Genomic DNA, 16,098 nt, shown 5'->3' with positions numbered 1-16,098 from the left:
CTTATTTATTAGTTTGAATTCCTGTAACGACAGTGTAGATTAACTGATGTGACAACTTTGATTTGGACTGTTTTGGTAATATCGTTTCCATAAAAGTTTTGGATGTAAACTATTGAATCTTTACCTCACACGAAGTCGTTCTTTCATAATTAAACAATACAGCCATGAACCAGAATGGAAAAGACACGTTTTTGCCAGACTGGTCCTCCAGCGGGCGCAAAACTCTCGTCCAGCTGACCGGGTTTTGTTGTCTACATTAAAACGACATTCAAAAACTCATATGCACGGGCTGACTGACACCTTCCGACAGAGTGTCAGTGAGGACCGGGATTCTGTCGCGACGAGACTCCACGTGACTTTACGGGTAGGTTTCAACGCGCTTCGGTGCCGAAAAGTGAGAGAATAAACGTCTTTACTCAACACATGTCAGGAGACCTGCCGCCGAGTCCGCAGTGTGCAGCCGCTGCAGGGTTTGGTGCAGCCGCTGCAGGGTTTTGCGCAGCCGCTGCAGGGTTTGGTGTAGCCGCTGCAGGGTTTGGCGCAGGGTTTGGTGCAGCCGCTGCAGGGTTTGGCGCAGGGTTTGGTGCAGCCGCTGGAGGGTTTGGTCCGCATGCCTGCACACACCTCTACTGTCCACAGCATTGTGAACGGTGTTATCATATATTCAGATAATGTCGTATGGTCTTTGTCAACACTGGCCAGCACGTCTCACCCTGTGGGACTTTCAAGTGCACCTTGACTGATTTCGGATCGTTGATAGGTTGACTGGATGTCCCTTGTCTACTGAAAACAGTTACGAGCTATAGGCCTAATTCTCTCTGTCACGTCTGTTGGGGTCATAGGCCACTATGCCACGCTGTCGAACACCAATCAGCGGCACGGTCATTTTGACCGTTTTGGATTTTCAAACTTTAATGACTTTGTGGGGGAAAAGATACAGACCTGCCGCTCCTAAACCTGCATATATTGCATTTAAAATGAGTTTGAGATCAATTGCTCAAAAGAAAGTTATGATAAGATCTACCTAAAACAACCATGAGCGGTCAAAATGACCGTCTCGTAATTTGCGCGTGATCGTGCGCGTGATGTCAGTATTCATGACGCGTGTTGGTGGCGTCATTTCCTTCGTGAAGTTCGTTGCTCTGTCCTAGAAACACACTAGCGCCCTCCAGTGGAGAGAAATAGTCTACACTTAATGTGTGAGATTATGTCCAACATGTGTGGTTACAGACGCCGCTACAGACGCACCATGACTACCATCGAGGCGCTGCAGGATTTACAGGCGTTGGGCAGCCGCCATTTTAAATTGTTTAAAAGTAGTGTTAAAGTTGTTAAAATGTTAATTTTGGTGTCAGTTAGTTTCTTAACAGACACACTAACATATGTAATGCATTAATATCTCAACTGAGTATTTATCTTGACACAATACAGAGTTTAAAAACCGTGGCGGCCAAAATGACCGCCCACGGTCGTTTTAGTAGTTTTTAAGTTGTTTAGGACTGTCTCAATATTTATTTTCAGTTCTTTTTTTACATGTCACGTTTTATAGGCCTTGTTGGGTTTGTCAGATTAGCAATATGTGTTTTCCGTTTCGTTTTTCAGGGAATATTTTCACTTTTTATATTTTGCTGTTCAACTTCCACCATGTCTCTCTGAAGTTTAAATTGTTTAAAAATAGTATTATAGTTGTTCAAATGTTAATTTTGGTGTCAGTTAGTTTCCTAACAGACACACTAACACATGTAATGCATTAATATCTCAACTGGGTATTTATCTTGACACGATATAGAGTTTAAACACCGGCGGTCTTTTTGACCGTCCATGGTCGTTTTGGGTAGCAGTGAGATCCCGGTCGTTCTAGTGTTCATTACACTTACATGATGTGTACAAGTTTTTCCGCACAAGTCAGAGGACAAGTCAGAATTAAAAGTAGTAAACCTAATCTGACAAGAAAGAAGAAAGCCAGTTGATTTTGTCATTGTACAGTTACAACGAAACGTGTTGCCTGCATGGAACCATCCTGTTGTATAGCAGCAGGGGGCGGCTGCAGCGCTTCTTTCCACTGCCTTGCTCAGGGGCATATGCAGGAGTATGAACCCTAACATGCATATCTTTTTGATGGTGGGAGGAAACCGGAGCACCCGCAGGAAACCCACGCAGACACGAGGAGAACATTCAAACTCCACACAGAAAGGACCTGGGACGGCCTGGGGTTCAAACCCAGGACCTTCTTGCTGTGAGGAACAGTGCTAACTAGCCAGACTCTTCTCTGTAGTTCCCCGGTGGTGGAGCGAGTCACCGAACACCAATTGATCCGCTGAGTCCCCCTACATCTTTAAGAAGAAGCTGAAGACCCAGCTCTTTCTCCAACACCTCCACACCTGATGGTATTGTAGCGAATTCGGTGGCCAACCACAGCAAGTGCCGCAGGCGGGGCGCGAACCCGTATCGCCTGCACCGCGGGAGACATCGCTGACCGCTCGACTAAAGGGTCAGAGCCTATTGCCAAGGACCACACACACACACACACACACATATATATACATATATACACATACATACATATACACACACACATATATATATATATTGTAACGTGCATGGATAAGAAGTCACGCCGGCCGCTGGCTGGCGGGTCTGACCCTTTAGTCGAGCGGTTAGCGGTGCGGGTTCGCTTCCCGGCCGCGGCAGGTCCTGTGGTTGCGTTGTCCCCCGAATTCGCTGCTACTCACTCTCACTCTCTCTCTCTCTCTCTATACATATATATCGCGCTTCTATGCACCCTATGTACCGCCTTTGTGCACTGCCTGTTGACACCTATGCCCTATCGGACTTGAACCTGGTTTTTTGGCACTTACTTGCGTTGTGGCCTCCTGACTAGATCCTTGCTTGTGTTGTACTAACTCTCAGATGTGCGCCGCTTTGGATAAAAGCGTCTGCTGAGTGAACTTGGGCCTCCCCCACAGTTTCCAGCGGATTTCACTTCAGCTATCCTTGGAAGAATTGGCTGGGCTGGTTTTCAAATGTCACACCCCTAAAGATAGACATACTTAAGATACACGTATGCCACAACTCACCCTGCACTCACAACAGATGTAAACCTGTGAAAAATATACCCGTCTCTAAGGAAACAAGGTTGGATATTTGATCTTAATGTTACTTCAGTTATGAATTGTGACCTGTCGTGCTTTCCAAAAGGCCGGGGGTACAACAGGGTAGAACAGGATACAACAGGCCTTGTTTCTTTTCAAAGGTTCTTCCTGAAGTGTTTCATCTTAAAATCGTACAGCTCAATGCCCAGCAGCTGACTGCTGCACATGGACCGCGGCTCTGCAGTGAGAAAGGACAACTGGTAAGTTCACCCTACAGGGCAAGTTCTACTGACAGCACAGTTCTACTGGGGGGGAGAGGGGGGTCATTATCAGAGGGGGCGACGTCACTGTATCAATTGGAACTCTTGTGTCTACATTGCAACAGTTCCTAAAACATTAAGATCCAAGTCCAGAATAGGTAGCCTGTACTACCATGGCCTTCAGCAACACTTTGGCTAGTTGCTTAAGGTGCAACGAGCTTCTAAAACGAGAAACATTTGAAGGTGCAATCTGCCCTTACTCCTGCCTGTCAGGCTGAGGATGGCTAGAAACGGGGGGATCTCTCAGCAGGACTGTAGCTTGTAATCAGCTGCATTTAAAAGAGGGGTTACTCCCCTAGTCCCCTGCATGGTGGATTTCAGACGGGTTCCTAGGAGCCTTTGTAACCATGTGTCTTTAACCAGGACCACTGACCCTGACTTGCGTCGCTACCAGTTTGTGTTTGTTGGGTCCAACATGACAGCAGTCACCAGATGATTTATAGGTAACACAAAGCTAGAGCCTGGGTTGAGAAACTGACCTACAATAATGAGCAGGGGTTACGGAGTGAGTGAGAAAGAGCAAGAGAAACTAGATCACAGCACGCAGATTTTGGCAATTTTACAGATATGAGCTACCTGAGTGTCTTTTCAAAATACCATTTGTTAAATGTGTTAAGTTATAGCGTAAAAGGTCGATTTAATTTAAGGTGGTCTGCAGAATTACTGCCGATGGGCACCTGACTGACTGTCCTAAAAACCAAAGTTCAGGGAACTTTGGTTTTTAGGACATATAGCAGTGGAACACAAAGACAAAAACACATATCAAAATCTACAAGAACACATATACCCAAAATAAACGCATATATCCAAACTAAGCAATAACAAAAAACCCACTGTCCAGAGAACGAACGCCAGCCAGGATGGCCGTCGGAACCTCTGGTCTGCATGGGCTAGCACTTAGCTTAGCCTCCCCCGCTTCTGCATCCTGTCAGACCGCCCTCGGTGTTTCCTCGTCAGGTGCAGCTCCGGGCAGGGCCGTGGTCCCCGGGCCCACCGGACGCAGCAGAACAAGCTCCCCCGGCCGATCCAGCGCCAGCTTTCCCAGCCAGACACCCCCAACACACCTCCCCACACTCCACACCACAACACCGAAACCCACAAGAGTAGAGTTTTTCCAACCTTGTCCTGAGTCCTGGGTCTCTGATACGTTGGTTCATATTCTAAAAACACTTACTGTTCACAAAGACTAATACTCAAAATTGAATGTCAAGATTACAAATACACCTTGTCGACAAATGAACAACGAAATACCTGACGTGTTCTATCAAAAGTGGTTCTGTCATGATGACAGAAATTGTGTTTAATTTTGGTTGTGTCATAGAAACGTTTTATTAGTGCTTCCAGCAACTCAACAGTTCACATACCTACACACCCATTCCTTAAAGGGACGTTGTGTAGTTTAGTGTGTTCATTCATTAAGCTCTGGAGTGTGTAAACAACAAACTGACACCTCTGGTGCTTCACTGCACCACTGAGGTCCACGGCTGTCACCCCAAGTGATGAGGTGCGATAAGCACGGGCAGTACTGTCACAATACCAGCCAAGGAGGCGTCATCCTTTGTTCACCCACAGGAAGTGACATCATCATGAGGCATGGTAAATATAGATGTGGGAGTGGCAACAGCAATGGCTTGTTGCTGGTGGAGGTTGCAGCGTGTGGTCCACTGCTGAAGGAAAAAAACCTCTAAAACCCTGTGTTAATTTCCTCGTGCCTGCCTCGTAGCAGGCGTCCTTTCTTCGTCTTGACTTGACAAGTACGTCGTTCACTACATGACACGAACCACTGCTCAAAGTCACTCCACCACAAATCCATGGAGCTGTCCAACATGCCAAACAGAGTCAAGCCCACTTTATTTGTATCGTCCAATATATCACAAATTACAAATGTGCCTCAGGGGGCTGTACAGCAACCCAACATGACTTGTTGTGTTGTCCGTAGACCCTCACATTAAATAAGGAACAACTCCATGAAAACCTTTAACAGGGAGAGAAAATAGGCAAAACATACATTTAAAAGAAAAAAACCGTACAGGGTAAAGGACCACTGAGCTCTTTGTGGACTGCTTTAAAGCCAGGACTTGTCAGACTGCTGCACTAGCAGTGAAACTTCTCCCCCCCCTTTTTTTTTCCCTCCCCAATTGTATCCAGCCAACTACCCCACTCTTCTGAGCCGCCCCGGTCGCTGCTCCACCCCCTCTGCCGATCCGGGGAGGGCTGCAGACTACCACATGTCTCCTCCCATACATGTGGAGTCACCAGCCGCTTCTTTTCACCTGACAGTGAGGAGTTTCACCAGAGGGACGTAGCACGTGGGAGGATCACGCTATTCCCCCCAGTCCCCCCCCCCTGAACAGACACCCCAACCGACCAGAGGAGGCATCAGTGCAGCGACCAGGACACATACCCACATCTGGCTTCCCACCTGCAGACACGGCCAATTGTGTCTGTAGGGATGCCCGACCAAGCTGGAGGCAACACGGGGATTCGAACCAGCGATCCCTGTATTGGTAGGCAACGGAATAGACAGGCACACCACACGGACACCCAGCACCTCCATTTCTACGTGCTGTGACAGTAGATCAGTTGAGAGCATAGTTAAACTGGTTGGAGAACTTGTCGTGTTTTCTGCTGTCGGCCTTATTCTGGGCCTCTGTGACTCTTCGCATGGAGCTCCTGCAGAGGGAGGGAGAGAGGCCGGGTTGAAGAACACAGGTTAGAGACAGACAGGACCAACAGCAGGGAACGAGGGGGAGGAGAGGAGGGAGAGATGGAAGAATGCAATGAAGGAGTGGTGAGGCAGGGAAGGGTATAAAGGCAGGTACGGTTTCAGTGGAGGAGAGAAAAGGGGTGGAATCATAAAAACACAAGTGAATGTTAAAACCGACACACAACACATGGACCCAGACACAGCCTCTAGAGTGACTGGATCCTGCAGAACCTGCAGAATCAGGTTGCAATGTTATGGAGTGAAATGGACACCACATTCTGCACGTGCAAAGAAAACGTTCTGAAGCATGGACACTGAGTCTGGAGAGGTTGTGTGTTAAAAAAAGACATGGGCAAGACTAACACAGCCGCTCCACAGGGACGTGCCTGTGCATCTACACAGTTACACATCTGCCGCTGCTCTCCTAAGGCACATGCTTGTTCTCCAGGTTTCAAATGGTTTGACAAGACATGGTCACAAGTAAACAAAAGTAAAAAACACGTTTTGACATGTTGAAAACTTGTTTTGGAAGGGAGAATCTTGATTTTGATATTTTCCAGATTTTAATCTGCACTCTAGCTGTTGATGCAAAACAACACCAACCTGACAGAGATGTGCCAAGACATGTTCTGACGGTGGGATCGTGGGGAGGAAAACATGCAGCCTAGCATAAATTTAACCACTACCTAAACCTAATCCTAAATTTAACCACGATTTAAACACTACAGAACAGGAACTATAAACTCAACCATCATGTCAATTTAGCCATCTTACTGCATCGCTCCAGTTTAGGAGGGAAAAGACCTCATCCTTCACGGCCTGGCCAGGGAGCACTGTGCTCCTTCTCTGTGGACTTAAACCTTGGTCATTTTCACATGTAAATACCGGTGGCGTTTTGTTATTCCAACAGTCTTGTGCCTCAGCAGACCAGTGACAGACTTGTAAATATATTGTACATATATTATAAATATATTGGTGAATCTCCACAAACTGTGTTGTAGTCTTGCATATTTCGATGAATACATAATCTGAAGTCCAAGTAAAAAACCATGTCCCAGAGATTCTAAAGCTAATTTTAAGGTTTCCAAACATGACTTTTCGACGCTTCAAAACCATTACCTCACATGCAGAATGTGACGCCAACTATGACTACGTACTTGTTGAAAACTTTTCTTTCCAGCCTGGAGCGGGGTGTGTTGGAACTCTGCTTCAGATCACTGAGGTTGGGATATTTCTTCTTCTTTTTTCCTTTTCCTTTGTTCTGCCCCCTCCCCCGGCCCACGAGTCCAGAGCTGAGGTCTTCTCCTGTCGCCGCTTCAATATCTTGCATCAACTCCAGGTCACGCCAGTCTTAAACACATGAATGAGAAAAAGGAGCCGGCTAGTAAACAGCACAGACCAGAGATGTCAGAGCTAGCAGGAGCTGGCGTTACACAAGAAAGACTAACAACTGCAGCTTGCTCACTGACAGGTCACTTGCTTTTCGTGAGGAACACTAACAGACGTACAGGTTGTCCATCAATGAACTAAAAGAGGCAGGACATGCAAAGCTAAGACGTTAGCTAGCATCGTGTTGGCTAGTGACGGTATGGTGACAGGTGCTATCAGGCTCCGCATCTCACCACCATTATCTTATCATCGCGTCTACAATTTCTAAGTTTAGAGTTAAGGGTGCAGCATTCTCTCCATAATTCTGATCCAATGCGACTGTAATTTACCATCACACATCCATCACAACCTGCTGCTCCTGCTGCCTGAGGGTGAAGGACACACAAACTAACTGTCATGCAAGTTCTGGACTCCAGTGGACAACATGCTCCATAAAGGAACGGGACACAGCTTTTGATTCATGATGTGGCACGAGTAAATGTTCATGTTACTGAAGACCACTAACAAAGTTGTACTGTACAGAGATTATGTTAAAGGCCTGATCTGAAATTACTCTCTGCAACTCCGATCATCACACCATCGCACCAACACGTTGCACTTACGGACTCACAAATCCGAACAAAGAAGAAATCATATGTTCAAACTGTTTTCTGTTGTACAAATCACATCTATTTCTATAGCATACATTTATGGTATGTTTATGTTAAATATGTCATTAATATATTTCTATATCATACAGTTCATAATTTATGATAAATATATCACAAATATGTCTATATCATAAATTTCATACTTTATGATAAATGTATCATACATATATCTCTATATCATACATGTATGATAAATTATGATAAATATATCATAAATATATTCTATATCATAAATTTTATATATCTTTGATAAATATATCATAAATATATTTATAATAAATGTATGATATATTTTTCATAAATAATCATAAATAACATAAATCTATTTCTCTATAATAAATCATACATCAAAAAACAATTTGATTGTGCATAATTGTAAAAATAAATTGACCAACTAATTTCTATGTAAATAAATTCTGGATGGGAATTTGAATAAAGGGTGCCATTTAATAATTCCAGCCAATTACACAGCTGATAATAAAGGCTTATAGAGATTAAGTCCGTCATGAGGGCTAAGGTGCTCCTGCTCCAGGGACGTGTTATATACAGAGTAATTATGATGTAATTGTTGTGTTAATAAAAGTGTGATCTCATAATTCTGCATAATGAAAGTAAAACAGGTTGTAATTCAGAGTAATTATGGTCTAAATGAAAAGACAATCCCAGCTCAGGATGACCTGCAGTGTAATTACAGTGTAATTAGAGATAAAGCCCTGGCTCGACAGAGCACTGATGATGTCATTGTGATGTTAATGAGAAGCCAGGTCTGATGAGGGGCTCTCAGCTCCCCCCACTGTCAAAACACCAGCCTGGTGTCGATGACAGACTAGCATGCCCTGATGGACTGCCAACTATCTACCGCCACACACACACACACACACACACACACACACACACACACACACACACACACACACACACACACACACACACACACACACACACACACACACACAGTGGTAATTAGAAAGCTGCCTTATCTAGAGGAAACCGTTACAGCACATAAAGAGAACAGGTCAACCTGCACTGTGTGTAGGGGTGTGGGTATGTCTGTGTGTAGGGGTGTGTGTAGGTGTGTGTGTCTGTGCAGGGTGTGTTGTGTAGGGGTGTGGGTATGTCTGTGTTGAAGTGTGTAGGGGTGTGTGTAAGTGTGTGTGTAAGTGTGTATGTGTATGTGTGTGTGTATGTAGGGGTGTGTGTCTGTGTAGGGTGTGTGTGTGTGTGTGTAGGGGTGTGTGTAGGTGTGTGTAGGTGTGGGTGTGTGTAGGGGTATGTGTAGGTGTGTAAGGATGTTAGTCTGTGTAGGGTGTGTGTATAGGGGATGTATGTAGGGTGTGTGTGTGTGTGTGTTTAGGGTGTGATTGTGTGTGTAGGGGTGTGAGTGTAGGGTGTGTGTGTGTGAGTGTAGGGGTGTGTGTGTGTGTAGGGGTGTGAGTGTAGGGGTGTGTGTGTGCAGGGGTGTGTGTAGTATTTACTGTGGTGATACTGTACTGTGGTATTACTATATTTACTGCAGTGATACTATATTTACTTTGGTGATATTGTATTTACTGTGGTGATACTGTATGTACTGTGGTGATATTGTATTTACTGTGGTGATACTGTATGTACTGTGGTGATACTGTATGTACTGTGGTGATACTGTATTTACGGTTGTGATGGTCTATGTACTGTGGTGATACTGTATGTACTGTGGTGATACTGTATTTACTGTGGTGATGCTCTATGTACTGTGGTGATACTGTATGTACTGTGGTGATACTGTATTTACTGTGGTGATGCTCTATGTACTGTGGTGATACTGTATGTACTGTGGTGATGCTGTATTTACTGTGGTGATGCTCTATGTACTGTGGTGATACTGTATTTACTGTGGTGATTCTGTATTTACTGTGGTGATGCTCTATGTACTGTGGTGATACTGTATGTACTGTGGTGATGCTCTATGTACTGTGGTGATACTGTATTTACTGTGGTGATACTGTATTTACTGTGGTGATGCTCTATGTACTGTGGTGATACTGTATTTACTGTGGGGATACTGTATTTGTTGTGGTGATACTGTATGTACTGTAGTGATACTGTATGTACTGTGGTGATACTGTATTTACTGTTGTGATGCTCTATGTACTGTGGTGATACTGTATGTACTGTGGTGATACTGTATTTACTGTGGTGATGCTCTATGTACTGTGGTGATACTGTATTTACTGTGGTGATACTGTATTTACTGTGGTGATGCTCTATGTACTGTGGTGATACTGTATGTACTGGGGTGATACTGTATTTACTGTGGTGATGCTCTATGTACTGTGGTGATACTGTATTTACTGTGGTGATACTGTATTTACTGTGGTGATGCTCTATGTACTGTGGTTATACTGTATTTACTGTGGTGATACTGTATTTGTTGTGGTGATACTGTATGTACTGTGGTGATACTGTATTTACTGTGGTGATAGAGCATTACCACAGTAAATACAGTATCACCACAGTACATAGAGCATCACCACAGTAAATACAGTATGTACTGTGGTGATACTGTATTTACTGTGGTGATACTGTATTTGTTGTGGTGATACTGTATGTACTGTGGTGATACTGTATTTAGCTGTGGTGATAATGTATTTACTGTGGTGATACTGTATTTATTGTGGTGATGCTCTATGTACTGTGGTGATACTGTATGTACTGTGGTGATACTCTATGTACTGTGGTGATACTGTATTTAGCTGTTTGTGCAGACTTAACAAAAAGCCTTATTAAAGTGAATTAGAGTGAGACAGAGATACAAGAGTGAGACAGAGATAGAGTGAGACAGAGATAAGAGTGAGACGGATAAAAGGGTGAGATGAAGATAAAAGAGCGAGGGTGTGTGTGTGTAAAAGAGTGAGACATATATGCAAGAGTGAGACAGAGATACACGAGTGAGACGGAGATAAAGAGTGAGACAGATAAAATAGAATTAAAGTCAGAGTGAGACAGAGATACAAGAGTGAGACAGAGATAGAGTGAGAGAGAGATAAGAGTGGGACAGATAAAAGGGTGAGACAAAGATAAAAGAGTGGCATATATAAAAGGTTGAGACAGAGATTAAAGAGTGAGACAGAGATACAAGAGTAAGACATTGATACAACAGTGAGACAGAGATAAAGTCAGAGTGAGACAGAGATAAAAGAGTGAGAAAGATAAAGGGGTGAAACAAAGATGAAAGAGAGAGAGACAGATAAAAGGGGAGAGCGAGGGGGAAGCAAGAGAGAAGAAGAGTGTAGGGAAGTTAATGAGAGCTGCAGCAGCGCTCTTTCCTCTGTCAACACGCCTTAGTCCTTCCAGCTGGGCTGAGCATGTGTGTGTGTGTGTGTGTGTGTGTGTGTGTGTGTGTGTGTGTGCGTGTGTGTGTGTGTGTGTCCAGGGGACAGGCCACACACACTTAATAAGGCATGTGGAAGTGTTAGACATGACCTCTACAACACATTCTAAAACTTGAGGAACTTTTGAAAACAACTTCCTGAACCCTGCAGGTTTTCTGGAAAGCTGGACAGAATTGTCAACATTCACTAAAACGTGTGTTTCTCAGCCTCTGCAGCAGACACACACATGAAATAAACACACTTCAGTGCTGGAACCTTTGGCTTTTACTGCATTTTTTTTCTTAGATATTTTATTAATCCCTGTGAGGCAATTCCTCTCCGCATTTAACCCATCCTAGCTGTGTAGCGAGGAGCAGCGGGCAGCCACCGTGCAGCACCCAGGGACCAACTCCAGTTCGTCTTGACATGCCTTTCTTAAGGGCACAGACAGGCATATTAACCCTAACATGCATGTCTTTTTGATGGTGGGGGAAACCGGAGCACTCGGAGATAACCCACCGCAGACACGGGGAAAAAATGAATAGTTCCCCGCTTTCCTATCATGTTGGAATCCTGAAAACTCACTAAAATCCTCCTCATCCTCAAACAAGTCTCTATCCCACTGACCCTTAGCTAGCGGGTCAGCGGTCTGGGTCTGAATATTCTAATTCATGGTTGTTTGCATCCTCAAAGTAACTGTCCAGATGACATACGTGTGGCGGCATGGACATGTTTAGGACAGACGGTAGTGGAGTTTTTAATTAGATCCGGGATGGGGAACATGATCCAGAAAGAGCTGGTGTGGGTGCAGGTCTTTGTTCCATCCAAGCAGCTACACACCTGATTCCATCAGTCAACCAATATTCTTTGCAAAGGACCTTGATTTGGAGACTCAGGTGTATAACTGCTTGGTTTGAGAGAACAAAGACCTGCACCCACACCAACCCTTTCTGGATCATGTTGCCCATCCCTGAACTAGATTGTTTAACACAATCATGGAAAGTGAGAGGATACCCGAGGAGTGGAGAAGAAGCATACTGGTACCAATTTTCAAGAACAAGGGCGATGTGCAGAACTGTAGCAACTACAGAGGTATAAAGTCGATCAGCCACAGCATGAAGATTTGGGAAAGAGTAATAGAAGCTAGGTTAAGAGGAGAAGTGATGATCAGCGAGCAACAGTATGGTTTCATGCCATGAAACAGCACCACAGATGTGATGTTTGCTTTGAGAATGTTGATGGAGAAGTATAGAGAAGGCCAGAAGGAGTTATATTGTGTCTGTAGATTTAGAGAAAGCATATGACAGGGTGCCAAGAGAGGAGGTGTGGTATTGTATGAGGAAGTCGGGTGACAGTGGTGAGGTGTGTGGTTGGAATGACAGATGGGTTCAAGGTGGAGGTGGGATTACATCAAGGATCAGCTCTGAGCCCTTTTTTTGTTTGCAATAGTGACTGGACTGGAGAGAAGAGGAATGAAAGTCAGTAGGAGCAAGACCGAATACATATTCATAAACAAGACTGAGGAAAGCAGAACGGTGAGGATGCAAGGACAGAGGTGATGAGAGTGGATGAGTTTAAATACTTGGGGTCAACTATTCAAGGTACTGGGGAGTGCAGAACAGAGGTGAAGAAGAGAGTGCAGGCAGGGTGGAGTGGGTGGAGAAGAGTGTCAGGAGTGATTTGCAACAGAAGGGTACCAGCAACAGTTAAAGGGAAGGTTTACAAGACGGTTGTGAGAGCAGCTATGTTGTATGGTTTGCAGACAGTGGCACTAATGAAAAGACAGGAGGTGGAGCTGGAGGTGGCAGAGTTGAAGATGATAAGATTTTTGTTGGGAGTGATGAAGGACAGGATTAGGAATGAGTATATTAGAGGGGCAGCTCAGGTTGGACAGTGTGGAGATAAAACAACAGAGGTGAGATTGAGATGGTTTGGACATGTGTGGAGGGGAGATACTGCAAACAGCGCATCCGGAAAGTATTCACATCCCTTCACTTTCCCCACATTTTGTTATATTACAGCCTTATTCCAAAATGGATTAAATTCCTTTTTTTTCTCATCAATCTACACACAATACCCCATAATGACAAAGTGAAAAAGGTCTTGTAGAAATTTTTGCAAATTCATTAAAGATAAAAAACTGAAATATTGCATGTACATAAGTATTCACACCCTGTGCTATGACACTCAAAATTGAGCTCAGGTTCATCCTGTTTCCACTGATCATCCTTGAGATGTTTCTACATCTTGATTGGAGTCCACCTGTAGTAAATTCAATTGATTGGACATGATTTGGAAAGGCACACACCTGTCTACATAAGGTCCCACTGTTGACAGTGCATGTCAGAGCAGAAACCAAGCCATGAAGTCAAAGGAATTGTCTGTGGACCTCCGAGACAGGATTGTATCGAGGCACAGATCTGGGGAAGGGTACAAAAAAATTTCTACAGCTTTGTAGGTCTCGAAGAGCACAGTGGTCTCCATCATTCGTAAATGGAAGAAGTTTGGATCCACCAGGACTCTTCCTAGAGCTGGTCGCCCAGCCAAACTGAGCAATCGGGGGAGAAGGGCCTTGGTCAGGGAGGTGACCAAGAACCCGATGGTCACCCTGACAGAGCTCCAGCGTTCCTCTGTGGAGATGGAAGACCCTTCCAGAAGGACAACCATCTGCTGTGGGGGTGTTTTTCAGCGGCAGGAACTGGGACACTAGTCAGGATCGAGGGAAAGATGAATGGAGCAAAGTACAGAGAGATCCTTGATGAAAACCTGCTCCAGAGCGCTCAGGACCTCAGACTTGGGCGAAGGTTTACCTTTCAACATGACAACGACCCTAAGCACACAGCCAAGACAATGAAGGAGTGGCTTCGGGACAAGTCTGTGAATGGCCTTGAGTGGCCCAGCCAGAGCCCAGACTTGAACCCCATTGAACAGCTCTGGAAAGACCTGAAAATAGCTGTGCAGCGACGCTCCCCATCTAACCTTACAGAGCTGGAGAGGATCTGCAGAGAAGAATGGGAGAAATACCCCAAATATAGGTGTGCCAAGCTTGTAGCTTCATATCCAAGAAGACTTGAGGCTGTAATCGCTGCCAAGGGTGCCTCAACCAAGTACTGAGTAAAGGGTGTGAATACTTATGTACATGCAATATTTCAGTTTTTTATTTTTAATAAATTTGCAAAAATTTCTACAAAACCCTTTTCACTTTGTCATTATGGGGTATTGTGTGTAGATTGATGAGAAAAAAAGGAATTTAATCCATTTTGGAGTAAGGCTGTAACATAACAAAATGTGGGGAAAGTGAAGGGGTGTGAATACTTTCCGGATGCACTGTGTATTGGGAGAAGCATGCTGGAGATGAAGCCGCCAGGCAAGAGGAAAAGAGGAAGGCCAAATAGGAGGTTTATGGATGTGGTGAGGGAGGACACAAAGGAAGATTCAGAGGACAGGAAGAGAAGGAAACGGATGATCCGCTGTGGCAACCCCTAATGGGAGCAGCCAAAAATAGTAGTAGTAGCAGTAGTAGAAGAAGACCTTACTGGACTTAAGGCTAAAAGGGTCAGATTCAAATCAGAGCCCGAAAAGCCAAAACTCTGGCAAAGAGGATGGCACAACACAAAAGAACTACTTTGTCAGGCCAGGACTCTGTGGTCTCCCCCCATCTACAGGCCAGTGGCCACTCTTTCAAGGATGAGGATGTGCACATCCTTGATAGGGAGGAACACTGGTTTGAACGGGGAGTCAAAGAGGCCATCTATGTGAAGAGGGAACGACCATCCCTGAACCGAGCAAGGGGTCTAAGAGTACATCTACTGCCATCTTACAATGCTGTGACCACAGCTCTTCCCAATCCTCTTTGAATAGTACACATGCCCAATGATCATTAATGGTCATAGCATTTGCATATGAACCCCAATCACCGCTTTCAGCCGTTATTCAACTGTGCTGTTTATAAAGGTGGGGATACCTGCAGTCAGCTGAGACTGATGAAGTCACTTAGATAAGTGATGAAATGTTGCTCCTACTAAGCTTTGTGTCCTTCTCCCTCTAAACCAACAACTGCACCTCCAAGGACCCAGCTGTTAAACTAGTGAAGTTTGCAGATGACACAACGGTCATCAGACTCATCCAGGATGGCAACGAGTCTGTATATCAGTGGGAGGTTGAGCAGCTGGTGCTCCAGTGCAGGCAGAACAACTTGGAGCTGAACACGCTCAAGACTGTGGAGATGACAGTGGACTTTAGGAGAAACCCCTCAGCAATGCTCCAATATCCAACAGCCCTGTGTCAACTGTGGAGACCTTCAAGTTTCTGGGAACTCCCATTTCCAAAGACCTGAAGTGTGAGACCACCATCAACTCCATCCTCAAAATGTTCCAGGAAAGGATGTTCTTTCTGTGGCAATTGAGAAAATCTGGTCTGCCACAAGAGCTGCTGAGGCAGTTCTACACCGCGGTCATTGAATCTGTCCTGTGCACATCCATCACAGTCTGGTTCAGAGCAGCAACAAAACAGGATAGGAACAGACAGCAGCGAACAGTAATGACAGCAGAACAAAATCTTTGGCACTACCCTGCCCACCCTGCAGGACTT

At 44.8% G+C, this 16,098-nt stretch overlaps 1 protein-coding gene across 4 annotated transcripts in view; it reads right to left on the bottom strand.

Moving 5' to 3' along the window:
* Window positions 1-5,246: 5,246 nt before the first annotated feature.
* uvssa (UV-stimulated scaffold protein A) overlaps window positions 5,247-16,098 on the bottom strand; it is a 112,539-nt gene continuing 101,687 nt past the window's right edge. For all 4 annotated transcript variants that reach the window (XM_056275659.1, XM_056275668.1, XM_056275680.1 and 1 more), the window contains 2 exons: window positions 7,277-7,469; window positions 5,247-6,085 (listed from right to left, as the gene is read on the bottom strand). In XM_056275659.1, the coding sequence (XP_056131634.1) occupies window positions 5,992-6,085; window positions 7,277-7,469 (287 nt within the window). In that variant the 3' untranslated portion in view covers window positions 5,247-5,991. The remainder of the gene's footprint in view (window positions 6,086-7,276; window positions 7,470-16,098) is intronic.

This window comes from Lampris incognitus, chromosome 1 (genome assembly GCF_029633865.1).
Source record: "Lampris incognitus isolate fLamInc1 chromosome 1, fLamInc1.hap2, whole genome shotgun sequence".
NCBI classification, from domain to species: Eukaryota; Metazoa; Chordata; class Actinopteri; order Lampriformes; family Lampridae; genus Lampris; species Lampris incognitus.
This window is presented reverse-complemented; position numbering and strand designations above follow the sequence as displayed.